General features: G+C 39.9%; 2 protein-coding genes across 3 annotated transcripts; one reads left to right on the plus strand and one right to left on the minus strand.

Annotated features, from left to right (window-relative positions):
* Positions 1-5554: 5554 nt before the first annotated feature.
* herc4 (HECT and RLD domain containing E3 ubiquitin protein ligase 4) lies at positions 5555-23575 on the plus strand. Of its 2 annotated transcripts, XM_008285327.1 has the most exons (23): positions 5558-6214; positions 6296-6455; positions 7434-7510; positions 7611-7832; positions 7918-8009; positions 8687-8817; positions 8990-9141; positions 9398-9474; positions 11599-11723; positions 11886-11945; positions 12267-12378; positions 18165-18354; positions 18453-18625; positions 18713-18832; positions 18932-19030; positions 19184-19351; positions 20058-20201; positions 21028-21194; positions 21392-21458; positions 21566-21648; positions 22073-22256; positions 22356-22458; positions 22574-23575. In XM_008285327.1, exons 1-23 carry the CDS (start codon positions 5989-5991, stop codon positions 22780-22782), a joined length of 3141 nt encoding a protein of 1046 aa, XP_008283549.1. In that variant the 5' UTR covers positions 5558-5988; the 3' UTR covers positions 22783-23575. The 2 variants fall into 2 exon arrangements, with proteins under 2 accessions (XP_008283550.1, XP_008283549.1); XM_008285328.1 differs by lacking the exon at positions 22574-23575 and having other exon boundaries at positions 5555-6214; positions 22150-22256; positions 22356-22447.
* Positions 23576-23907: 332 nt separating this feature from the next.
* Positions 23908-26399, minus strand: cox5b2 (cytochrome c oxidase subunit 5B2). Its single transcript, XM_008285329.1, has 4 exons — positions 26217-26399; positions 24418-24488; positions 24248-24347; positions 23908-24162 (listed from the first exon to the last, which is right to left on the minus strand). The coding sequence occupies exons 1-4, from the start codon at positions 26320-26322 to the stop codon at positions 24050-24052; spliced, it is 390 nt and encodes a 129-aa protein (XP_008283551.1). The 5' UTR covers positions 26323-26399; the 3' UTR covers positions 23908-24049.
* Between the last annotated feature and the right edge of the window lie 699 nt (positions 26400-27098).

Here is a 27098-nt window from a genome sequence, read left to right on the forward strand (position 1 = left end):
GTTAAACCTCCTGTGTCTACTGTTTAATTTTGTTAATTTCTTCTCTCTTTTTTTAATCCACAAACTAACAGATTTGAAGCCCAGCAACCAGCCATAGAATAGAATAGAATAGAACTTTATTGATCCCTTTGGTGGAAACCTTAGGGAAATTGTTGAAAAGTAATAAATAACAATAAAGCAATCAGGATCCAGCTGTAGCATTATTGCATTTATATAAAGCACAGTTCAGTTTTTCTTAATTCACTAAATTAAGTGCATGTTTTCCCACTGATCATGGAAGATCTGGAAGGGTTGCAAAAATAATCTGTAATCCAAAACACAATCCTCAGCAGACTTGATTTGATGCTGTCACAAATCCTTGGAGGACGCCAGGAACAGCTGTGTGTGCATGTCCATTGGTCACTTTAGATGGGTTGATTTTTGAAACTTTTTTTACAAGTAAATCACCCCCCTCGCAAGTCTCTGTAGCCTTTAAGATGTTGGAGGTAGTTTGGGTCTGCATCCACCAATCCAACTGACAGGATCCTTGCCAATAAATGCACATCTTCTTCACTCAGGTCCTTCTGTTGAAGAGATAAGGGTCAGATATTTCAGCTGAATTATTATAAATAATTATGGCATTAAACACTTTAAATCCCAAAACCCACTCATAAGTTTAAAAGACATGTTGTCATTTAAAAAAAACATGCCAACATTTCACAATTTGTCAAAGGAAGAAAATATGAAGTCATGTTTAACTTTCCAACAGTTCTTGAACATATGACATGTAGCATGTGATTCCATTTGGAAAGCTAACTAAATCTAAGCCTAAAATTGCTGTACTCTATAAAAATAATTTAATTCTACATGTCTCTCATTTAAACATTTACCAAAAATAAATAATTTGCTCCATCCCGATTCTGTAAATAACAGAAAAAATTCTGTGCTGAACCTGACAAGTTATTATTGACTCATCTGTGACCAAAAGTCATATAACAAAAACTCTGGGACTTTTTGGCTGAACTTGGCTGAGCTGCAGGTTGTGTCTACATGGAGTAGACATTAGGCAAAAACAAATCAACAATGTAAGAAGTAAAATATCTAGCATTTAGAGGCTTCACTTTTTTTCTGAGTGTAGGTAACATCACTTGGAAAAATATTGTATTTACTGATTCCAGATTTTTTCATTTTTAAAAAAAAGTATTTTTTTCCCATTTTTTTATGGCACAAAAGATATTTTTTGGTTCTCTCACTGGTTGGGATGTTTCCACTGTAAACAATGTGCAGTAAAAAATGAACCGACAGTGAGAAAAAATTTAACAGGAGCAAAACACACCCAGAAACAAGGTTCAGAGGGTTGCTTTTCAATACCTACTCACCTTCTTGTTCACAGAGAATTCAGGGAGCTGGGACTTCAGAGTCTTTTTCTCCTGTTAATGAGAACAATCATTTCAGAGAATCGTACTTTGTGTCCTATGTCCTTACACTGGCCTCCTTCTCCAAAACCTGCAGTGCAGTTTTTAGTAATTTCTGCCTTATTAACATTGAGATTAGTCTGTTATGTTATGTTATTGTTTATCAGAACAATTTAAAACTGAAAATCTTACATGGTGTGCAAGTAAAACACTGTAACTGGTCACTCACCTCTTTTAGTCCTCTTGAAAAGCATATTATGATGAAGAGGAGGCCCCCAACAATCTGGAAGCACAAAAAGTTTATATTAGGTCTTCACTGGAGAGACACTTTTCTGCTAAATAAAATTAAAATAATGTGTAAAGAGGTCTTTACTTACTCCCAGCAAGTGCATCATGTTTGCTTCTTTTAACTCTGTGCTGCTTGTGCTCTGATTTGTAAAATAATGTGGACTAAATAGGTTCCTCCTGCTCTGAGACGTCAGTCCACACTGTGTAAGTCACAGGTGGAAAACACCCATGAAGAACCAGCGCGGCAGGACACACTGCATTCTCAAGTAGCAGATAGACTCATAGACACCTGAAAGATGTTTATCATGGGACAAATGTGCTGTTACGTAAATGCGGAAAATAGGCTACTGACTTTTATCACTGCTTTTCAGTGTGAAAACAGTTTAGAATTCTTCCTTTACATTGCCACTTGCAGGAACAAAAGACAAACAGCTGTGTTTTGACATTTTCAAGCAACCATAAAAAACTCTAAGAAAATGTCAAACGAGCCATCACCTTCATTTTCTTTGCATTTGAATTCCAGAACAGACAATGAAAGTGTGTTAATGTAGTTTGCCAAAATCTGATTCGGTGTCTGAAGCAATTATTTGTTGAGGTTAAAATATTTTATTTTGCCTTACCAAGGGCTACGTACATTTCTACTATACAAACTGTATGTCTATGTGTGCGTGTGATGGGGACTTGAATTAGGTCCACAGTCACATTGTGGGGACATGCCTTCCTTATGGGGACATAAATAATGTCCTTTCAGTATAAATCTTTCATTTTAAGGTGAGAGTATATTTAAGATTAGAATAAGGTTATGTTTCAGTTAAGATTAATGTTAGGCAAGTAGTAGTTACGGCTAAGGTCTGAGTAAGTTTCCAGAAAATTAATGTAAATCAGTGTAATGTCCTGTGCATATATGTGTGTGTGTGTATNTGTGTGTGTGTGTGTGTGTGTGTGTGTGTGTGTGTGTGTGTGTGTGTGTGTGTGTGTGTGTGTTTGAACTCATATATTCATCACCACTACTTAACGTGACTACCCTCTTTGTATTTGAATGTCATTTAAATGGCAGATTTTATCAAGAACCTGGATCTGAACATAATATAAGTAAATTTACTCATTTTTGGTGCTATGCTATTGTTTTTTTAATGTACATTTTCTTGTATTTTATGCTTTTGTTCTTCTACATTTATCTAACGCCAGCAGTTTTTTTGAAAATTAGAAAATAAGACTATAAGGTTCAACACAGTGATCTAATCTACCCAACTCAATGTTTCAATGTAGCTCCGCCAGTTAAACACTGTACAACTAGAATAATGCTGGCTGTCAGACTTCGATTTGCTGTTCTGAACTGCTTGACCTCATTTGTGTTATGTACTACAGAAACAATGTATAGTTTACCTTCAGTCTTTAAATGACTGCATGCCAGGAGTCCTGAGCTTGTTAGTTATGAAATCAATTAAAAAATGTGATCAAAATCAAATGTTGCAAAGGACTGAATATCTTGAGAATATAGAACCTATGGTACATAGGTTTGTGTTTGCGATCAGCAGATTCGGGGGATATTTGTAGACTTTTATCTGCGTTTAACATCACCTGACTCTTATCGTTTGGAATCCAGTTTTGTTTTTACTTCCTCAGTCATCAGATTCTTTGCTTCAGTTAACGTTCCATTAGATCAATGTCAAAATGTTCCATTACATGTAAAAGTCCAACATGAAAAATCCTACTTACGTAAAGGTATTAGCAACAAAATCTAATTAAAGTATTAAAGTACAAGTTCTGCTTTGGTCCCTCTGACTGATATGTTATTTTATGTGACATCATTAGATTACTAATAGTGAATCATCATTGAGTCAGCAACATGTTACTGTTGTAGCTGCTGCAGGTGGAGTCGGTTTGAATGACCTAATATACAGCTTTAAATAAATCTGAGGGCTCGTCACATGATTAAAAAGTGAAGGAGGAAGGAAAGACTAATTTTTGATACACAAATCAGTTTTAGGTTTAGAAATTTTTTCTCTGATCTTAAAATTTAGGTGAAATATTGTATGATTTGAACATTTACTGAAATTAAACCATGTGACAAGTTTAGAGGGAACATCTCTATTTGGAAGGAACCAAAAATGTTGGAAATTACTGGTTTAATCTTTATTATTGTGTTGTGTTTTAAAAAGCTTAGCATATAATTCCTTGTGTGAAATCTTTCTTTTAAAAGTAACCAAAGTGCAATATTTCCATATGAGAGTGAACAGACACGTGTCTGTACTGTCCTCCAGGTGTCATAGGGAGCTTGTTGCACATTGATTAAATGTTGTTAATTATTTTCAAGAAAGCCTTTTCAAGCTAAATGACAAAAACCAAGGACATGTACATTGATTCTGATGTTGCTGACAACACAGTGATCACTGACCAGTAACCAATAGTAGAAATTGTACAATCCAGTAAGGTAGCATAACAGACAATAATTGAATCTTTGACAGTGAAATCAACATGATCTGCAGGTGAACAATTTTGTGTTTGTAAAAACATCACACAGACTGGGAGGGGTGAATTTATTTTAATTAGTATAAAGCCCATTGAATTTACACTCTCTCACTCTTTCACTTTCACCTTTCTTTAATTTCATTACACACAACACTGTTTGTGTGTAAGGTGTATGTAAGGCAAAAATGGGGGGGCGGAGGTGTGTGTGTGTGTGTGTGTGTGTGTGTGTGTGTGTGTGTGTGTTTTCTACACGCACATACACTATTATGTGTACACATTACAGTGTAATACTGCAGAGACACGCGTGCGTGCGCGCCCCATCTAGAACATTTCGGCTGCTTCGCGACATTTCTTCACGTCCATCACGTGAAGTTTTTGTAAGTACAATAACACTTCCGGTAAAATAAGCACACCTTCAAATTACACTTCCCCAAGTTTACACATATACTGAACTACGCTTACACTACTCTTCTTTCAAGAAAGTATTCCGATCACCCAGACAGTGTTCTCAGTATTTGCTGGCACTGAGATGTATATTTACACGATTTTATACGTCTTAACCGCTCTGCTCGCAGAAAATACTTTTATTTCTAAAGTACAGCTCGGACAGTCCGGGTGCAGTACGGCGGACTTGACGTCCCTCTCTGGCAGCACCGTGCAGCAGTTGATGCCAGAGCGCTGAAGAAGGGGTTGGGTAGAGTTTTTTTTTTTATTCAATTTTATTAAAAAAAAAACAAAAAACAAATAGCTGCTACTTGTGTTTTGACATTAAATCCTGGAAATGTGCTGGTATGAGCGTTTTTAACAGGCAGAGAAGCCAGCGAAAAAAAATAACTCTGGAAGACCGACACGCTGTCAGATCTGGCTGGTTTGGTAAGATTAAGAGTTGTTTATAGAGGACTTCCACCTACCAGCCTGTGACTTGTTAAACTCTTTAGCAAAACGAGAATGAAATACAGCGCTTTAAGCTGAGATATTTAGCTGTGAGGTCGGCGTAAGTTAGAAAATAAACTCTGGGCTACATTATGAGCTGACTAATGTTAGCTTGCTAACAGCACTGTTGTAGAAAAGCAGCTCTGTGTCGGTGTCAGCACGTGTCGAAGGCTTTAATTAGAAATGTGTCCTTAAACGGGGTTTTACCTCCACGTTTAACTGCAATACGATAATTTTAAATAATGTCATAATAGGTTGCTCATCACCAGCCAGTAGTTTTCTTAATGTAATCATCATGTTGAGGGAACGTTAGGAGTCAAGCCAGCTGAGTTTATCCGCCGCACTTCGGTCACAATAAGACTTCAATTTTAAATCTTTAAAAAAAAAAACATATTCTTATAAGTTACATGGCAGCTTCTTATTTTATTTTGTTATTCAGATAATTACTTTGACCTCTTTGCATTCGAATACTCGCTAGTTATCCTTTCTAACGCGTTTAGACAGGTGGTTTAATTTGTAAACTCAACTCTCCAAAGCGGAAGTGGTGTCATCAAACGATCGAAGCTAGCTTAACCTAACTCACCTATCACGGTTTAAATTAACTGTAGCTTACTTGGCTAATCTGTTAACATGCTAATAGGTCAGATGGGTTAAAGTCTTAGACTTATATTTTATCCCACAGACATGACTTCAGCCGACCACACGTCTGTTTCTATGTAGCGATCATGTTATTTAGCCACAACGATATTTGGGTATTTGCTAGGTGTTAGCCAGCTGAAGTGAACCTCACAAATCAAACTATGGCTGTGTGAATCTGGGAGGTTGATATTAGCCGGAGTGTGTGTTTTTACACAGAGACCTGGATCCTGCTTGGCGTGTGTAGCCGAAGGGCAGAGCTACAATGCTGTGCTGGGGAAATGCCTCCTACGGACAGCTGGGCTTGGGTGGGATTGATGAAGAGATTGTGGTGGAGCCGCGAAAATGTGAATTCTTTCAGGGGAAGCAAGTGTGTGATGTGGGGTGTGGCCGCAGACACACAGCCTTCCTGCTGGAGGATGGGACAGTGTACACCTGTGGCTGCAACGACCTGGGCCAGCTGGGACATGAGAAGTCCAGGAAGAAACCAGGTTAGTTTTCTTTTTTGTTTTATAATAACACTGGCTTAAAATCCCTCACCATGTTAAGAGCTTGTCTTTGTCACCCATCAGAACAGGTTGTGGCCTTGGATGCACAGATCATCATAGCCCTGTCCTGTGGAGAGTCCCACACCCTTGCCCTGAATGACAAAGGACAGATCTTCTCATGGGGTTTTGGTTCAGATGGACAACTGGGGTTAAATAACTTTGAAGAATGTGTTCGTGTGCCTAGGTAACCTCAACAACTAACCCTTGTGTTTGTTCTTCATACACACGATTTGCTTTGTATTTGTTATGTAAAGGCATGCGTAATCAATGTAGCAGCATGCGGGCTGGGACAATATATTGATATGTATGACTTCTTGTGATACGTTTAGATTTTTATTAAGCATGCAGACACACAAAACAGCTTCCCACGATCAGTTTGCCTTACCAGAGTCACTACTTCATGACTGCGTGTTGTGACATTTGTCAAATGAATGAGGGCAAAGTGAACAAACCTGCAGCGGAGAAGAAGAAGAGACTGACAGGTTGTAAAACAAACAAAAAAGTGGACATGAGGGCAATGCGAGTTATCGATTTCAAATCAAAATCGCAATTTCTAATAATGCAGTTAGCAAATCGCAAAGGAAAATTATATCAGACATTATGCTGCACATTTGAGCCAGAGTTTAAACTGTGTCAAAGGTTGTACACATTAATGCTGCCCTCCTTGTGTGACATTCTTGCTTTTTTTTGGTAAATCATGTTTTAGATCCAATGCACAGTGAATGTTGAACAGAAGCTTGATTTTATCAGTTAGATTTTTAAAATCCTTCAAGCATAGCGGACAATACAAACAAATCGGAGAGCTAATTATTTGAATTTGCATGTTATGAATATTCAATGATATTGATAATAAACACACTGACACCACAGTGCATTGAACGACTAGCTAATTCCTGCTTTTTGCCTAGTTAGGGTTATATTTTTTCATCAGTTACACAGATATTGTGATGTATTATAGATGATTTTCTTCCAATGCATCAAGTATTGTGTTATTGCATTGTAGACAATATGTTGTGGTGGTATCGTTTTGTAAGTTTCTCTAATTCCCACCATTAATCTCAATATTAACTTTACTGATTGCACTCTGCTGTACACAATTTGATTTATTTATTTTTTCCCACTAAACTCACTGTCATTTTTTTTCTTTCTGTCAACATGAAAGAAACATCAAGACTTTGTCAGATGTACAAATTGCTCAGGTAGCCTGTGGGTATTGGCACTCCCATGCACTTTCAAGAGGTGAGGATGGTTTGTACCCCTTCCTGCACATTTGTTCATTCAAGCTTATTCTGATTTCTTGATGCAAATGCCATTTAAATTCATCTGTGTTTTGACGTAGGGGGTCAAGTCTTCTCCTGGGGCCAGAATCGATACGGCCAACTTGGACTAGGGATGAACGGACAGAGCGTTTCCACACCCCAGATCATTCAGTCTCTGCAGGGCATTCCTTTTGCTCAGATATCAGCAGGTGGCGCTCACAGCTTTGCCCTCACCCTCTCAGGAGCGGTGTTTGGTTGGGGGCGCAACAAGTTTGGTCAGCTGGGTCTCAACGACAGCAATGGTGGGTACTTTTAACCGAAAGCTACTTGTATTAAAGTATTAAAGCCCTAAAGTCAGACTAATTTTAAGGATTTCTCTTTCTGCAGATCGATGTTTCCCAGCCCTCTTAAAGTCTCTTAGATCGCAGAGAGTAATTTACATCTCCTGTGGAGAAGATCACACAGCAGCTCTGACCAAGTTAAGTTTTATACTTTTTGGTTATTCAATGTTTCCAGCGTTGTGTGTGGAAGACCTTGATTTGAATCTGTGGTTACTTTGAAGCAAAAATGGTGTGTTATTATTTTTTGTTACTATTTTTGGAGTTTTAAATGCCTAATTAGCTACTGACCAGCTTTATTGATGATGTGACTTCATAAATATTCCACTTTACATAGAAACAACGGAGTCTTCAGGACTTTGCAAGTTCAAACAGTCAGACTTCTCTGACTGGATTTAAACAATTCCAGTTTTACTAAGATATCTAAACCACTGATTTGGGAGGGGGGCTGAGATCAGCTAATAAATGTTGTTGAATGTCTAATCAATCAAGTTGGGAAACTGTATGGAAACTATGTGCAGCAGTTTAGTGTGATCTAAAAAGTAGCCTTTCAAAGTTTATTTGTTGGCTTGAGATAATATTTACACTATGCAATCATCTTAGCATCCACTTCAGTCTCTCTTACAAATGATCCTATCTCAGTAATTAAGCTGGTAACTGATGCTGTTAACGTGTAGTATTACCTATCAGACTGTTTTCCCAGCAGGGACAACTGGATTATACTCATTCTGTGATTCAGTGGTGTTTGCTAACATTTTGGCCCTACACAATTCTTTTCCATTTGAAGGTCAGAGTAACTGTTGCATTTGACTTTACAGGAAGGAGGTGTGTTTACATTCGGAGCAGGAGGATACGGACAGCTTGGACACAACTCTACAAACCATGAAATCAACCCCAGGAAAGTGTTTGAGCTCATGGGAAATGTAGTGACGCAGATCGCATGTGGAAGGTAAAGTTCCCTGTGTGTATGTCTACGTATTTTACCACAAACATGGCACCCATATATATATTCTTCGGTGCCCGTATTATATTGTAATATAAACTAATCAGTGTAAATGGGTAGAATGGCATTTTACTGACATGTCACAAAACAATTAAACCAATTACTGTGCAATTACAAGGCAGCACACGTTGGCTTTCACACCCTCCTCTGGCAAGATGGATTCATTTGGACTTGGAGGTAATGGGCAGCTTGGCACACGCTCCACATGCAACAGAAAAAGCCCCGCCCAAGTCAAAGGCCCTTGGGTAGCCTCCAATACTCCAGATACAGGTGAGAGAGTAAGAAAAGAAAAGCTGGGTGGTCAAGTGATTTCTGAGGAAAACAACCAGCAAAACTGCTATAACTAGTCTTTATTTTTCTGTCAAGTCAGTGGAAGTCATCCCTGCTTTGGTTCACTAAATCCGCAGACATGATCTTGCATTCTTTGGCTTCGAGGAGCTTTATGATGACATTTAAACTCTGTTTTTATCTGTCTACTTACATTACAAATACATATTTTTCTTGCTTTTGTTATATTACATTGCAGATTCAGGGCAGAGCTGTTGTGTCAAGAGGATTTATGCAGGAGGAGATCAAAGCTTTGCTCACTATTGCACTGCCAATGTAAGTTTTCATTCAGTGAATGGTTTGAGGCCTTGGTAGCAGGCACTTACAAATCATCAGAAATAGCTGAGTCACTAAGCTTACATGTGCATGTAACTTATTATACCAACCCTAAATGTAAAGTTTTCATCAGCATCACAGAATAGTGTTACATAGAAGAGGGAATGAAATTTGTCAAACAATTTAACAATGTTAACAATTAAGTGTGTAATTTACCTATTGCACATACAAGTGTATAATAATTAACGGTCAATACTTGTCGGAGTTGTTTTTAATCATGTAGCCATGCGTATAAAGATAATCTTTTTTTCTGCTACAGTAAAGTATACATTTTCTACATGAGGTCTAGTGTGCTACTGTGCATCTACACTGTGTGCACAATTATTAGGCAAGTTACATTTTTAAGGATTAATTTTGTTATTGTACAACTACAGTGCTCTTGGTCAATCCAAAATGTTAACAAACCCTCAAACTTGAACATTGAAGTAGTAAAAGTGAAGTTTTGGCCTTCTTAAGAGAATATCTATATGTACACCATTATTAGGTAACTATTAGTGTGCAGAATTATTATGCAACTAAATGAAAAACGAAGATTTTCCCATCTCACTTGTTTATTTTCACCTGTTAAAGTGAGTATAATAAACACATTCAAAATTTACAAATAAACATTTCTGAAATTTAAAAAAAAAAAAAAAACCCTCAGTGACCAATATAGCCACCCTTCTTTTCGATAACAGTCACAAGCCTTCCATTCACGGAGTCAGTCAGTTTCTTGATCTGGTCAGAATCAACTTTTTGTGTAGCCGCAACCACAGCCTCCCAGACACTGTTCAGAGAGGTGTACTGTTTACCTTCACTGTAAACTTCCTGCTTACGAACGGCCCAAAAGTTCTCAATAGGGTTTCAGTCAGGTGAAGAAGGGGGCCATGTCATTAGTTTTTCATCTTTAAGGACTTTACTGGCCAGCCACGCAGTGGAGTACTTTGATGCAGGTGATGGAGCGTTGTCTTGCATAAAAATGAAAGTCTTCTTGAAAGATGCAGACTTTTTCTTGTACCACTGCTTGAAGAAAGTGTCTTCTAAAAATTGGCAGTAGGTCTGAGAGTTGATTTTGAGTCCATTTTCAACCCGAAAAGGTCCAACTAGCTCATCTTTAATAATACCTGTCCACACCAATACCCCACCTCCACCTTGCTGCCGTCTGAGTCGAAGTGGAGCTCTGTGTACTGATCCAACCCCGGGCCCATCCATCTGGTCCGTCAAGAGTCACTCTCATCTCATTAGGCCACAAAACCTTTGAAAAATCTGTCTTCAGATATTTCTTGGCCCGTTTTTGGCGTTTCAACTTATGTGTCTTGTTCAGAGGTGGTCGGGTTTCAGCCTTTCTTACCTTGGCCATGTCTCTGAGAACTGAACGCCTCATACTCCTTGACATTCCAGGTAGGTTGCAGTTGTGGAATATGGCAGCACTGGAGGATAATGGGTTCCTGGTTGCTTCATGCTTGATTCTTCTCAAATCTTTGGCGGCTAATTTGCGTCTTTTCTTCTCGACACGTTTCTTGCGACCCTGTTGACTATTTGATGGTTCTGTGATCACGACCCAATATCTTTGATATTTCAAGAGTGCTGCATCCCTCTGAAAGACTTTTTACAATTCTTGACTTTTCAGAGTCAGTTAAATCTCTTTTTTGGCCCATTTTTCCTGAGGAGAAGAATCTGCCTAATAATTATGCACACCTTGATATAGGGTGTTGATCTTCTTAGGCCACACCTTCCCTCTTTACACAAATACACGTCACCTGATATGCATAAAATCCAATAAGCATTCAAGTTTATACAGCTTGGAGTTGGAAATTATGGATAAAATGATGATATGGTCAAAATAATCACTTGCCTAATAATTGTGCACACAGTGTATATGTCAGAAGCACCCTCTTCTTTGTAATTTACTTCAGTTAGATTTATGTAGCAGCTGAAATTTCTTAAGATGCTACAAGGTGGATGTCTGTACCACATTTTGCACATTTTTGGCTTCTGATATTTGTTAACTTTGTGTAAGTTCATATATTTTATTTATGTATTGATTTAACCTTTTGCTGTTTTTTTTTGTTTGTTTTTTTGTAGGACCTCCGCAATGTAGATGACGTGAGGATACAAGATCCCCAAAGAAAAATTTGCTCCTTGAGTGAGGATATCATACAGAAATGGTTGAACCACTCGCCAGGAAGACTCCCGCTGGAAGTGTCCAAGTAAAGTCTGCTCCTCAAAAGAACTTTGCCATCTTGGTGTCACTGCTAGTTTTGCTTCACTTTAAACATACTGAACAAGTTGCCGTGATTTTATAAGTTTTTTGTGGAGGTTGATTGTGAAAATGAGTTATACTAATGACTTGCCTTTTGTGGTTCCTTTAGTGAGATTGACCTCATGTTCTCCTCAACAAGCTGCCTCAATGGATCTTTCCTGTCGACAAGGTAAATTCAGATGAAGTTAGTTTTCATCTACAGTCTCAATTCATTCCAAAAGTCTCAATTCAGTGCTTTTGTTTATGTTATTGCCAAAATGAAAGCATTTTCTTCACTGAATGTTTGTTTTTGTTCACTTAATATTTAGCTATTAACTGGTAAACGTTAGTGCTAAGATGATTGCATACATGATGTTACACTAGATTGTGTTACTTTGAGAGGTGTTAATATTCATTCTGCCTTATGTAAGTTAAATGCGGCTGTTTGACTTGGCGGCTTGTCTTTTTGCTACCTGTATAAACTGATATTTACTGCATTTCTTTTGTGCAGTCATCCAGATCACTACAGTACCAGCAGCAAATGTTCAGGAGTGGATATGAACATGACTCGCCTGCTGTTCCACAAAGTAATCCAAAAAGATCACCCTGAGATTGCTCAGCAGGTCAGTGGCCGCACAAGAAGCCTGTCGGTACATTATTATGATGCTGGTTTTTTAAATGATTACTGCAACAATTACAAAAAAAGCTTGTATTCATGGTTTCATATGAACTACATTTGCTATAACAGGAACACGTCTTGTACTTCAGGGAATAAAAGTAACAGCATGTGAAACACATCATGTAGTGCCTATATCTACTTAAGTTCCTAAAAACCCAAGTTTATTTTATTTTTTTTTACCTTGTTATGGTGTCTTTGATACGCTAGAAGAAGCATCATAGGCTACATGAACAGCCAACACCATCGCCCTAGGCGACCAACTACGGAAGCTCCAATGACACAACGTTTGTCTGTGACAGACCGGTTGAGCCGTGCTCTAGGCTACGCCTCCTCCTATTGCTACGGCCAACCGGCCACTCCTCACTCATTCTGGACAGATTTCTTTCCGTGTCCATGCAAGGAGGGATGTGTTGGTGAAACACCTCACTCTGTTATCAAAGAACCAGGGATTACATTAAGTAACCCAACGTTCTTTTTCTAGCTTCGCTCGGTGTTTCACTATAGGAGATATAGCCCACTCCCGGATTGCATAAGCACCCCGAAGCCATGAGAAACAGGGAAGGACACTAGGTTGGACCTAACTCCCTTACTCCCAGCACTGCGTGGGCCAGTGTGGGCTGAGCAACATCCAGCCTATAAAACCGCACAAATGTGTTCGGTGTGGCCCAACTGGTGGCAGCACAGATGTCCCGAACTGACACCCCTTTAAACAGGGCCCATGACGTGGCCATGCTCCTGGTGGAATGCGCTCTCACCCCCGTGGGTGGCTGCGCACCTCTACACCTGTAGGACAGTTTTATAGTCTCAGCGATCCAGTGGGACAACCTTTGCCGCAACACAGGTTTCCCTTTGCGAGAACCGACCCAAGATATAAACAGCTGGTCAGATCTCCTGAAGCTCACTGTTCTGTCCACATAAACCCTCAGTGCACGTACCGGGCACAAGGTGTTTAGCTTCTGTTCCTCTGTTGAGGCAAATGGTGGGGGGGTGAAATGCCCACCGCTCCACTGAGGAACATCTGTTTAACGGTCCCATAACCTTAGGCACGAAAGCCGGATTGGGCTGCAGACACACCCTAGTGAAACCCATGAATATTCCATTTTATGCCATATGGCCTCTTCTAGGGCACTTTGTTACCTTAAGTCTCGATGGTTTTTATAAGTTTCATAGAGGCTGCAGGAAGAAAATCCTTGGTTTTAGTTTTTGCAAAACCAGTTATCATTTCAACAGCAGCAGCTGACCTGGGCATGCCTTATCTTGTGACTTCTGTACTTTTGCAAGACATTCATCAAATTGTCTGTCTGCCTGGAAACAGTTGGATTTTGTTGAAAAAGCATTTTTTATAATTTCCAGGGGCCTCATTTATCATCAGTGCATAAGCACAGATATGTGCGTAGAGCATGCGTACAAACATTCCTGTGCAAAGTGTGGAATTTATCAACTTGTACTTCTACTTAGGAGTGTGCATAAATACAGTGGGGAAAAGAAGTATTTGAACCCCCTGCAATTTTGCAAGTTCTCCCACTTAGAAATCATGGAGGGGTCTGAAACTTTCATTGTTGGTGCATGTCCACTGTGAGAGACATAATCTAAAAAAAACATCAGGAAATCACAATGTATGATTTTTTGATAATTTCTTTGCATGTTACTGCTGCAAATAAGTATTTGAACTCCCGCCAATCAGCAAAAATTCCGGCCCTCAAAGACCTGTTAGTCGTCTCTAGAAAGTCCACCTCCACTCCATTTATTATTCTAGATTAGACACACCTGTTTGAGGTCGTTAGCTGCATAAAGACAGCTGTCCACCCCACACAATCAGTAAGCCTCCAACTTCTAACATGTCTAAGACCAAAGAGCTGTCCAAAGACACCAGAGACAAAATTGTAGACCTCCACAAGGCTGGAAAGGGCTACAGGGCAATTGCCAAGCAGCTTGATGAAAAAAAATCAACTGTTGGAGCAATTATTAGAAAATGGAAGAAGCTAAACATGACCGTCAATCTACCTCGGACTGGGGCTCCATGCAAGATCTCACCTCATGGCTTATCAGTGATCCTACGAAAGGTGAGGAATCAGCCCAGAACTACATGGGAGGAGCTGGTCAATGACCTGAAGAGAGCTGGCACCACTGTTTCCAAGGTTACTGTGGGTAATACACTAAGACGTCATGGCTTAAAGTCATGCATGGCACGGAAGGTTCCCCTGCTTAAAGCAGCACACATCCAGGCCCGTCTTAAGTTTGCCCATGACCATTTGGATGATCCAGAGGACTCATGGGAGAAAGTCATGTGGTCAGATGAGACCAAAATAGAACTTTTTGGTCTTAATTCCACTCGCCGTGTTTGGAGGGAAAAGAATGCTGAGTACCATCCCAATAACACCATCCCTACTGTGAAGCATGCGGGTGGAAGCATCATGCCTTGGGGGTGTTTTTCTGCACATGGAACAGGACGACTGCACTGTATTAAGGAGAGGATGACCGGGGCCATGTATTGCGATATTTTGGGGAACAACCTCCTTCCTTCAGTCAGAGCATTGAAGATGGGTTGTGGCTGGGTCTTCCAACATGACAATGACCCAAAGCACACAGCCAGGATAACCAAGGAGTGGCTCCGTAAGAAGCATATCAAGGTTCTGGAGTGGCCTAGCCCGTCTCCAGACCTAAACCCAATAGAAAATCTTTGAAGGGAACTCAAACTCCGTGTTTCTCAGTGACAGCCCTGAAAGCTGGCTGATTTAGAGAAGATCTGTGTGGAGGAATGGGCCAAAATCCCTGCTGCAGTGTGTGCAAACCTGGTGAAAAACTACAGGAAACGTTTGACCTCTGTAATTGCAAACAAAGGCTACTGTACCAAATATTAACATTGATTTTCACAGGGGTTCAAATACTTATTTTCAGCAGTACCATGCAAATAAATTATTAAAAAATCATACATTGTGATTTCCGGATTTTGTTTTTTAGATTATGTGTCTCACAGTGGACATGCACCTAAGATGAAAGTTTAAGACCCCTCCATGATTTCTAAGCGGGAGAACTTGCAAAATCGCAGGGGGTTCAAATACTTCTTTTCCCCACTGTATATGCACAACTCTGACCATGCATATGCTCATAATCTAGTGGTAGAATAGTGAAACTACAAATAGAAAGCATTCGGAGATTTTGACCACTGGCGCATTCCAGCGTGAGGTTAGAGACATATGCGGCATTTCCCAGCCACCACTGAGGAGGATCAAGCCAGCAGTATTGGATGCCATAAGTTCCCTGGCCCCAGCCTACATCCAGTTCCCTTACAGCCATCACCAACGAGCCCAAATCAAACAGGGACTTAACGCCATCGGTAGATTCCCAAACATAAGTGGAGCCATAGACTGCACCCACATTGCAATCAAAGCACCATCACTTACGAATTTAATTTTGGAAATAGACAAAGGTTTCATTCAGTCAATGTACAAATAATTTGCAATGCACATTTGTCGCTATCCAACATTGTGGCCTGGTGGCCAGAGGAACGCACAACTCATTCACTGAGCAGAACAGCTGTGTGGATGCATCTCCAAGCAGGGTCTGTTGAAGATGGCTGGCTTATTGGTGAGTGTTACAAAGTGTTTTTACTGGACTTAGTATGGTTATTAAAACTCATCTGTAGGTTATCCACTGGGTGAACGTTCGGTATTAATTCGTCCTCCTCCAGTTGCAGTCATTTGTCTTTTATGGGCTGTGACGCGATTTTTAGCGTCTAAGCGTCAAACTACTTTTTTTAAAAATTTGGCCGGCAATCTGTCCTCTGACCCAACAGAAATAACTGTGGTGGCTGTCTCGTCCCATGCAGCATTTTTTTCTTTCGCTGCTTATCCCAACACTTCATGCACCAAACAATATTTTCTGATTTGCTACAACCTCGCTGACAAGTACCTCGATCTCAGTTTCAAAAAGTTCCTCTTTTTCACCCTTTTTGCCAAGATAATGACGGCAGGTGAGGGAAAAATAAATCTTCACTTGCTTTATAAAGAGGCGTGTTGTTGCTGTATAGGTCATTTGGAAGCGTTTCTGAAGGCAACATGCATGAGCACAGAGGTAAACAAGTGGGATTTATTAGCACTGATGTGTGTGCGACCCCTGTAAGCACATTTGATAAATACAGATTTTTTTGTACTAACGCACAGTCTAAATTTCATGCGTATGACAGAATTTAGTGTGGTATGTCACTGTTTTTTTCATGCAGAGAAAAGGTCTGCAGACTTACAAAGCCGAAAGTCCACACCAAGGGAGTTTCTCTTTATCACACTTTGTCTTCAACACCTCTTTGAAGTCCAGGGGCCTCATTTATCATCACATTTGAATTTAAAATTTACACATTTGAAAACCTGATGACAGACAGACAAATAATGAGAACACTTGTGCAGATCCCGGTTTGCATTGACTACTTCTTTTACACACTGACAAATCTCACTTCGGACGAACGGATTGAGATACAGACAGACAACTCTCCATACGCATGAACAAATAGTTTTGCTACAATAATGCCCCCATACAACAGCTCCTGCTTGGAGACACACACAGATGTTCTGCTCAATGAATGAGTCGTGTGTTCCTCCAGGCCACCGGGCAACAACGTTTGATAGCGATAAATGTGCATCGCAAATTATTTATACGTTGATTGAATGAAATCCTAGTCTGTTTCCAAAATTAAATCCATTAGTGACTGTACTTTGATTACGATGTGGGTGCAGTCTATGATTCCACTTATGTTTGGGAATCTAGCGATGGCGCTAAGTCCCTGTTTGATTTGGGCTCGTTGGTGATGGCTGTAAGGGAACTGGATGTAGGCTGGGGCCAGGGAACTTATGGCATCCAACACTGCTGACTTGATCCTCCTCAGTGGTGGCTGGGAAATGCCGCATATGTCTCCAACTTCACGCTGGAATGTGCCAGTGGTCAAAATCCCCGAATTTCTATTTGTAGTTTTACTATTCTACCACTAGATTATGTGCGTACACATGATCAGAGTTGTGCGTATATTTACGAACATTCCTAAATATAGGTACAAGTTGATCAATTTCATACTTTGCGTAGGAATGTTCGTACACACGCTCTACACACATATCTGTGCCTACACACTGATGATAAATGAGGCCCCAAGCTTTTCTTTTGTTACGTATCTATGTCACCATTTAACACATTTGTAAACTCCTGCCTAGTGTGTACTTTGACTATGCCCTCAAACTAAGAATTGCTGTCCGCCATTATTTCTTCACAACATCCACTCAAAGGTCTGGGTATAGGGTACGTAACTGATGTTACTTCACCAACTGACCAGTCAGAACAGATTGAACTTCTCAAGAATTATAGGGAAGGGAGTTAAAATGGAACATTTTAGACAAAGGCTGAGAAGAGGTGCTGCAGCAGTATGCAATATGAGAAAAATAATCTTTTTTTTTTCTTTTCTTTTTTTTAAAACAATAATGCATGTAAACTTAATTAAGTGGGCTGCAAAAATAAAACCATAAACCTGTAAAAGTACATATCAGATTTTTACATTTGGATATAGTGTAATTGTCCTCACTGTGACTTTGTTACTTTGCCAGCTTTAACTCATCTCAAGTTGTTACACTTCACCCCACATTGTTTAAACATAGTTTAAATGAAACACTCCCTGAGTCAGGAGCTGCATCAGTTGCAGATTGTTCAGTTAACTTAACAGATCTATGTGCTTTCCTCTGTTTCCCTCAGATCGCTGCCAGTCTGGAGAAGAATCTAATTCCCAGGCTAAGCAGCTCTCCTCCAGACATTGAAGCCCTGAGACTCTACCTCACTCTTCCAGAATGCCCTCTCTTCATAGACCGAAACAATTACGTGACCATTGCTATCCCGTTTGCCAAATCAATCATCAGCCTAAAAGAAACTCCACTGAAGGTGCTAGGTAGGATGAAGGTTTTTTTATGCTTTATGTCACCTAGGTTTGTTTATGTGACAATTCTTGCCACTCATCTGTATGTTATTATTGTGTGTTTCCATCAGGAAACTGGTGGTCCACGTTCGAGCCACCAGTCTTCCAGCGATTGGTTGAGTTGTACAAGGAAGTGGTGGTGTATCTGCTCCAGATGCACAAAGTGGGCATACCTTCAGTAGAGCAGAGAATTTTCACGTGTTTCCTGGACACATCCCTCCGATTCTTGGAGATCCTGCACACGGTAAGGAGTTTTTAAAAATGTGAGTCAAATTCCTGCAGTGTATCATATCACGCCTTGAAGCTGACATCTGTTCTCCTTCTGCTTTAGGTGAGTGACAGAGCAGGACACATCATTCAGTACGATAAATTCTACATTCACGAGTTGGATGACCTGATAGACATCAGAAATGACTACGTCACATGGATTCAGAGGCAGATGTATCCGCTGGTGAGTCTCCTGTCGCTGTCATACCCCGATTTCCTTCAGTACATCTGTCTGTGTTTAGGTTTTGTTATAAAACATGTGTCTCTGCCTCTGTCTCCTCAGGTTCATGATGGTGTGGTGACTCTGTGCAGGTATCCCTTTGTATTTGATGCCCAAGCAAAGACCACACTGCTTCAAACTGATGCTGTCATACAGATGCAGGTAACATACAGTAAAACCCTTTCTTTGCTTTCTTTCAATGTTCTTTCTCCGTTTATTGTGAGGTTTCACTCAGAAAGGACAGCAGTGTAGATTTGGGACTGCAGCAACTGCATGATTGTATTTTAATTCTCATCCTTAATCATACTTTGATAGATGGCCGTGGACCAGGCGCAGATGCAAAACTTCAGCTCCATGTTCCTACCAGCAGTGGAATCAGTCAACCCATGCCTCATCCTCATCGTTCGGAGGGAGAATATTGTTGGAGACACTATGGAGGTCCTCAGAAAGTCCAAAAACGTGGATTACAAGAAACCGCTCAAGGTAAACGCTGTTAAAATCAATATTTGTACAGTAAAGAACTACCTCACTTTAAAGTGTACAAGGTGTGTCAGAAAACTTCCAGGACTGGTGTCACAAAAGATATATTTCAAACACAACCTACAAGTTTTCCCCTTCAAAGTGATCCCCCTGGAGTCTAATGCACTTTCCCAGCCTTCTCTGCCACGCTGCCATGCACTCCTGGAAGGATCCTCCGACGTCACAGCCATCTTGATGTTGTCCACGTCTTCAAAACGGGTCCCCTTGATGACCCCCTTGAACTTGGAGAAGTGGAAAAAATGACACGGAGCCAGCTAGGGTGAGTAGGTAGGTTGCTCCAGTATAGCGATGTTCTTCTCAGCCAGGAACTGTCGGATGCTCAGGGCATTGTGAGCAGGCGTGTTATGATGAAGCAGTCACCACTTGTCCTACCACAACTCTCGCCTCTTCTCGCACACAGAACCCTCACCGCAGGATCTCTTTGTAGACGTGGTGGTTGATCATCTGAAAGGGGAAACTCATAGTTTGTAGTTTGGGTTTGAAATATATCTTTTGTGACACCAGTCCTGGAACTTTTCTGACACACCTCATATATGATTGCAGAAAATGACTCCCTGCAGTTCCTTTGGCTCTGTGGAGTGTTTGTCTTTCAGCTTGTTGTTTTGGTGGTACAACCCTAAACTCTGCTGTTTGGCTACATTCATGGCAGGTGATCTTTGTGGGAGAAGAGGCGGTCGATGCAGGAGGCGTGAGGAAAGAGTTCTTCCTCCTGATCATGAAAGAGCTGCTGGATCCCAAATATGGGATGTTTCGTTACCACGAGGAGTCAAGGCTCATTTGGTTTTCAAACAAGGTACTTGCTGTAAAATTCACCATTGTAGATTCACACGGCTCAAGTGCTAGCTATGTTTAGAAGACTAGCATGTAGCATTTAGAGCCACCTAGCTATCAGGTTTGATTACCTCTCCCTATCCAAAACATCAAAGGCCCTAAATAGAGCCAGTGGTGGGGTTGTCTGTTTTGGGATACTGCAGAAACATGGCGTTGCAACATGGATACTCCACAGAAAGCTTATGAAAACACAAAATTTTGTAGTTGCAGGAGATTATACATGAATAAAATTATACTTCTGAATACTATATCCCATTTCTGTTTATAGATCCCCCTAGATCCTACATACTAGTCATTTAAGTGCACTGTATAGCACCTTCCACAATGAAGACAGGAAATTAATTGGAAAAAAATCACCAAAATTATGCCATTTTTCATAACAAGATACTCTAAGAACAAAAAAATGTATCATGTTTTCAGCTTTATTATGGTACTTGAACATACCATGTATGATATAAAGTTTGTTCTGTAAAACTAGCAGTTCTGCAAAATTAGTGAAATTTAATAAAAAAAAATTTTTTTTCAAATTTTGGTATTCAAAAATTTACTTGAAACAAACCGGTTGCACCAGATCCTGTAAAAATACTAAATTGAAAGAAATGCTGCACTCCTGAGGCACAACTTAGAAGCCATGATTAACTCAGCTGCAACTAACAAGAAATATTGCCAGAAACTGCTCAGGGTTTAGAGGGTTAAAGCTACAAGCTTTTTGCTATTAACCAGATAATGTCTGAATGAGACCTATGAGTAGCTGCCCTCTATGCAATCTTTCTGACTCTTCTTTGCAGACATTTGAGGACATTGACTTGTTCAACCTCATCGGGGTCATCTGTGGTCTGGCCATCTACAACCTCACTATCGTGGAGCTCAACTTCCCCGTGGCCCTTTACAAGAAGCTCCTGAAGCGGAAGCCAACACTAGATGACCTAAAAGAGCTAATGCCAGATGTAGGAAGGTCAGATCAACGAACAGTCATCTGAGGTTTCCACTTAACATGTTTATGAGTGGTCGCTTACCTTGGTATTGTATTAACTACATGTAACTACGTTAATAGGAAACTGTATTACCACACAGAGTGTCAGTTCCAGGATTTTTGTTCAACCAGTGTCTGTTTAGGAAAATAATATTTTACAATTTATCCTCTTAAACAAGGAGTCTGCAGCAGTTGCTAGACTACACAGAAGATGACCTCGAGGACACCTTCTGCTTAAACTTCACAGTAAGATCATTGTCAGTCAACATTCTCTGTGATGTTAAGTATAAGATGGATAACTGTAATATGGACTTTTCAAATTAGCAAAAATCTAAAGTGTTTATTTTTTTCAGATCACAGAAGAAAACTATGGTGCCACAGAGGTCTTGGAACTAGTACCTAATGGGGACGATATCAATGTCAATAAATCAAACAGGTAGCTGTTAACAGATGGTGCTTAAAGGAATTTTTTGGACATTAGAAGATGGTAACCACTTTCATGTTTGTACAGTAAATATGTGGAGTCAATCAGTAGTTAGCTTAGCTTGGCAAAAAGACCGGGAACAAGGAGAGGCAACTAGCCCAGCCCTGACTGACAGTACCAAAATCCACTGACTAGCACCTCTAAAGTACACTAATTAAAAAGGCCTGCATGATTTCTTACTTTTCTCACTTACGTAAGTAGAAAAGAACAATATATATATACAATATTTCAAGTTAAGTCATCACAGACCTGATTTGCCCTCAGTCATTATTTAAGACAGGTCTTACAGGATCTGAAATTGTAACTGCATTTTACATGTTAACACTTTTCCAAAATGTACTTTATTTTATTATTCATTTCTTTTTTCTTCCTCCAGGCAGGACTTTGTCAATGCCTATGTAGACTATGTTTTCAACACCTCAGTGGCCCCATTGTTTGAGTGCTTTTATGCAGGCTTCCACAAAGTGTGTGGTGGAAAAGTTTTGGAGCTGTTCCAACCAAACGAACTGCAGGCCATGGTCATTGGCAACACCAACTACGACTGGACAGAGCTTGAAAAGGTCTTGTTGTAAATAGTGATTGAGGAAAACTCATTGTTTAAAGTCAGTCTAGTAAGCCATAAGATAAATGACCAAATAACATTTGTTTGCACTCCTCAGAGCACCGAATACAAAGGGGAATACTGGACTGATCATCCCACCATCAGGCTCTTCTGGGGGGTGTTCCATGATCTGCCATTAGAGAAGAAGAAACAGTTTCTCTGTAAGTGCTGCCAAATACATTTGATGTATCTGTTTTAAAAACACCACAAAAGGTAAATTTATAAATTGTTTTGTGCCAAACTGGAAGACTGAAACTACATCTCTGGTCTTCACAGTGTTCCTCACAGGAAGTGACCGCATACCCATCTTGGGCATGAAAAACCTGAAACTGGTGATCCAGCCGACAGGTGGAGGAGAGCATTACTTACCTGTTGCCCACACCTGCTTCAACCTGCTGGACCTGCCCAAGTACACCAGCCAAGAAACACTCCGAGAGAAGCTTTTACAGGCTATAGATCACAATCAAGGCTTTAATCTTGCCTGATAGTACACAGAAATGCCTCGAACTCCATGTTTAGACTGTCAGTGGCAACCACATTCCCAAATGTTTTGTCTTGCAGACTTCAGTCTGAATTCTGCTGAAAGAAATGAACACTGGTTGGGAAGAGGAGGCCACATGACGCTAGAAATGATTGAGGTGGATGTCTATACTTCTTGATTTTCAGCTTTTTTCTTGCCATCACAGGACTTGATGCCCTATTACAAGGTGATTCACCTTTCATATTGTTCTTGTAGATATGCTTTTATTCATATGACAAGTATGTTAAAGCAAGCTACTGGTATTTACAGCACAGGGGCTTACATGTATCAACATGAACTCCTGTAAAATACAATCAAGTGCACCGGCATACACCTTTATGAAGCTTCTAATCTGATTTAATGTAGTGGCAAAAGGTTTCTGTTCATCAAATCTTAAAATATAGTATAATCCCAATACTGTGGTCTGTGAAAGACCTGATTTAAACCTGACAGGGTTTCAACTAAAATGCAATACTTGAAGCAGCACTTTGGTTGTACGTTGTGCATATTGAAGGGAACTGAGTATTTTACAGGAGTTAATGTTGTTTCCAACCCCTGTTCATTAAATGTTTGAATCTAGACAATGTAAACTAACTCTCTTTATGTTTGACATAAATTCTGTTGTGACATTTGATTGAGACGGGTGTGAAACACTTGCTTTAGATGCTAAGTGGATTTTCTTGGCTGTATGCCTATAACAATCCACAATTAAAAACAAAGTATGGCCACTGAAATAAACCAGTTACTTTGACTGTAAAGTACTGTCCTGTTGTGTCAGTCATTTTAAGTAGTGTCTTCTGAATGGTTACTTTAGGCCTTTTATTTCAGCATCTTGCTTTTAGTAATTATAGTAAAAGTTAATTTCAGATTTTGAACTTAAACAGCACTTAGAAACTTTAAGTGATACGTACTCCCCAGCCTATTGACGAGGTCACACCTGTTCTATGAATTTCAGTTAGATTTATGACATCACAGAGTCTACAAGTAGCCTTATTCAGCTTTAATAATTTAACTGGCCTTTTGTCACTACATGATGGATGCTGATCGGTGCTCTTGTTAAAACCTCGACAACAGATTTTTAGTGAGACGCTTTAGTTTAGGTTCACATTTTAATGATAAACTGTACATGTTAACTGATATGCACACATTGCAGGTTATGGCCACAGTGGAGGCAAATATAGTTGTCTGCTTGTAGGTCACTTTGCACAGAGCTCCTGGTGTTAGACTTAGTATCAGTGGGGCAACTCATGGTGGACCAGCTTATAGTGGGAACCACAGGAAGGGCAGCGCTGGGCACCTCCCTCATGAAGCCAGAACCACACGATAGCAGTGTTGTCTTCCTCACCTGCAATAAATGAAATTATAGATTATCCTGGTGTGTGACGTGCACATTCAGAAAAAGACATTGGCGTTTAATATACATCACTTACAAAGGCAGCCCACCAGCCTCTTGTTTCCAATGCCTGGTACGATGTGAGGGTCTTCCTTGGTGCCAGTATACGTCTTGGGCTTCAGGATGCTGTAGGGGTCCTGTAACGTGAAAAACAAATTAATACATGTACAGTTGAAGTACAGGACACTCGTGTGCACGGTAGCATACCTTTCCCTGTTTCAGGGCCTGCAGGGTGCGTCGCTCCAGTCCAGTGGCTTGTTCCTCATCTGATGGAATTCCTGAAAATGGGTGTAACAGAGGTTTTTAAAAGTCTTTATGATAAAATTTAAATTGCATTCAGTTATCTGCTCTTCAACAAGTGAAATGCAGCTGTCAACAATTTAAAATAATTACCACTTTTTTGATAACTGGTTAATTTGTTTGAATCATTTTCCCAAAAAAAAAAGTACATGTTTTGGTTCCAGCTTCTTAAATATGAGGATTTTTTTTTTTTTGCTTTCTTTACTCCTTTATTAAAGTAAATTCAAAAATCTTTCAGTTGTGGACAAAACAAGACATTTGATGACTATAGATTAAAGAACTAGTTGATTATTTGAGGGGCTGCAAGGTGGCGCAGTTGGTTAGCACTGTTGCCTCGCAGCAAGAAGGTCGCCGGTTCTGTGTGGAGTTTGCAGGTTCTCTCCGTGCAGTGCGGATTCTTTCCGGGTTCTCCAGCTTCCTCCCACAAGTCCAAAAACATGTTGAGGTTAATTGCTGATTCTAAATTGTCCGTAGGTGTGAATGTGAGTGTGCTTGGTTGTCTGTCTCTAAGTGTAGCCCTGCGATAGACTGGTGAGCTGTCCAGGGTGTCCCCTGCCTTTGCCCTAAGTCGGCTGGGATAGGCTCCAGCCCCCTGCGACCCTAGTGAGGATTTCGCAGTGTATAGATAATGGATGGATGGATGGATGATTATTTGAGTAAATCATTCACAGATTATTCTACTATGGAAATAATTGCTTGTTACAGGCCAAGTCACTGTTCTATAGAGTGCATCAAAACAAAAGACACTGAGTCAGGGTGCTTAACAATAGAGAAAAGAAAATTAACTAATTTAAATACTAGGGTTAAGACTCAACAGCATTATTTATTATACCAGACTAATGTAATATTTAGTATATATTAGTTTTGTTTATTATTATTTTCAACCACAATTCAAAAGCAATGTCTTATTTCACTAAATCACAATTTAGCACATTTTTATTTATTATCACTTTTTTCAGTTTCTAGTGATTTGAGTGACTATTGTGAATTTTGCCTTTTCTTTAATGGAAGGGTATGAATACATTTGAGGACGACTGTACTATACAAATTTTCGTGACGAATTCAACTATTAAGTTTAAGACCCTAGAATAATAAAAACTCTACCAAGATACCTGAGTATTTTCAGATTTAACGTTTAGACTCTAGAATAGAGAAACCCAATAAATCCAAAGCTTCTCTGGCAGTCAGCAGGTCAGTAAAGTGAAACTGCACGTCGACATTGAAGGCCTCCCACACTCATGTATCCTATCAGGATGCTGGCATCAACCCAACACAGGCTGCCAAAGGAGGAGGGTCTATCCGAGGCCTTTCCACGAGTTAAAGTCCAAATGACCTTCACTATTTAGTTCATACATTATAGTTACATTTTAGTAGGTCACAGTGACTCTCACGGCACACAAATGAACACAAACAAATTTTAATACTGAGAATAAATATCAGGTGTCTCTATTTCCTGTAAATAAAACACCACCGTAGCGAGTTAACATCACATTCAGACGTCGTGTATGATAAAGCATTTTAGCTAGTAACCAACCTGCGCAATAAACTCAAAACTAAACTAAAATACTGCGACATAACCTGCCTCTCCCCCTCAGCTCCTCTCCGTCTTACACCCGCTGACAGCTGCACCTTGCACCTTCACCGCCGTCTGAGGCCTGTTTAACGGTATAAAGTCTTTATTTCTTCGGTCGTAAACACAGTCGTACCTCCCATGGAGCTCACGGCCCGCTGCAGCGGTCTGACCGCCGCGTTGGTCCTCATCTGCAGTGTTGTCGCTGCTGTACAGACTCGGAGAAGAAGACGTCCTGCCATTCTGCTATCTGTGAGGAATCGATGACGACCTGACGGGCTCAGCTGGACTGAAGTGACCCCGAAGCGACCGTCTGAATAACAGCTGGGATTGACCAATGAGAGCTGAGAAATGGCTGCGCTGACCAATGAAACTGGGCAGAGGGCGGGACCTCGAGCAAGTGGGAAATACCGGTAAAAATTATTTTAAAAAAAATAAAAAAATCACAGACGTATAATGAAAAATCACATTTTTCTCTTTATTTTCAGGAAAAAAGGTGTTTTCTATGTATTTTAATGTATATATGTATATACATTTCTATGTAATGTCTTTTATTCATTATTCTGGATAATATGTCTTGTTCTATATTATTTTTATGTATTTTTCTATGTATTTCTATTATTATTTCGAACATTTTTGTTGTGTGTTTTTGTTGTTGTTTTTTTTGTTGTTGTTCTTCTATTTTTACTTGAGACTGTAATGCTTGTTTTTGATATTTTATTGTCTGGATCCCAGGAAGACAAGCTGACATCTTGGAATCCTTTATAGGAATAGGAATCCTTTTAAATAAACAAATAAACATCATTTAAATTGGCTCCCACAGCCTATTCTGTAACGTCTTTTCCCCCTTGAAAATCACCTTTCCACTATCAATTCAATTCAATTTTATTTGTATAGCACACATTTACAACAACAGTCATCTCATAGCGCTTCACAAAGGCAGAGACAGAAACACCCAACAATCCAAAACATTTGGATTCCCTATAAGCTTCAGCAGTCCGCAAGCAGTCCGCAACAG

The sequence above is a fragment of the Stegastes partitus genome, unplaced genomic scaffold, assembly GCF_000690725.1.
Source record: "Stegastes partitus isolate 25-593 unplaced genomic scaffold, Stegastes_partitus-1.0.2 Scaffold396, whole genome shotgun sequence".
Classification (NCBI taxonomy): Eukaryota; Metazoa; Chordata; class Actinopteri; family Pomacentridae; genus Stegastes; species Stegastes partitus.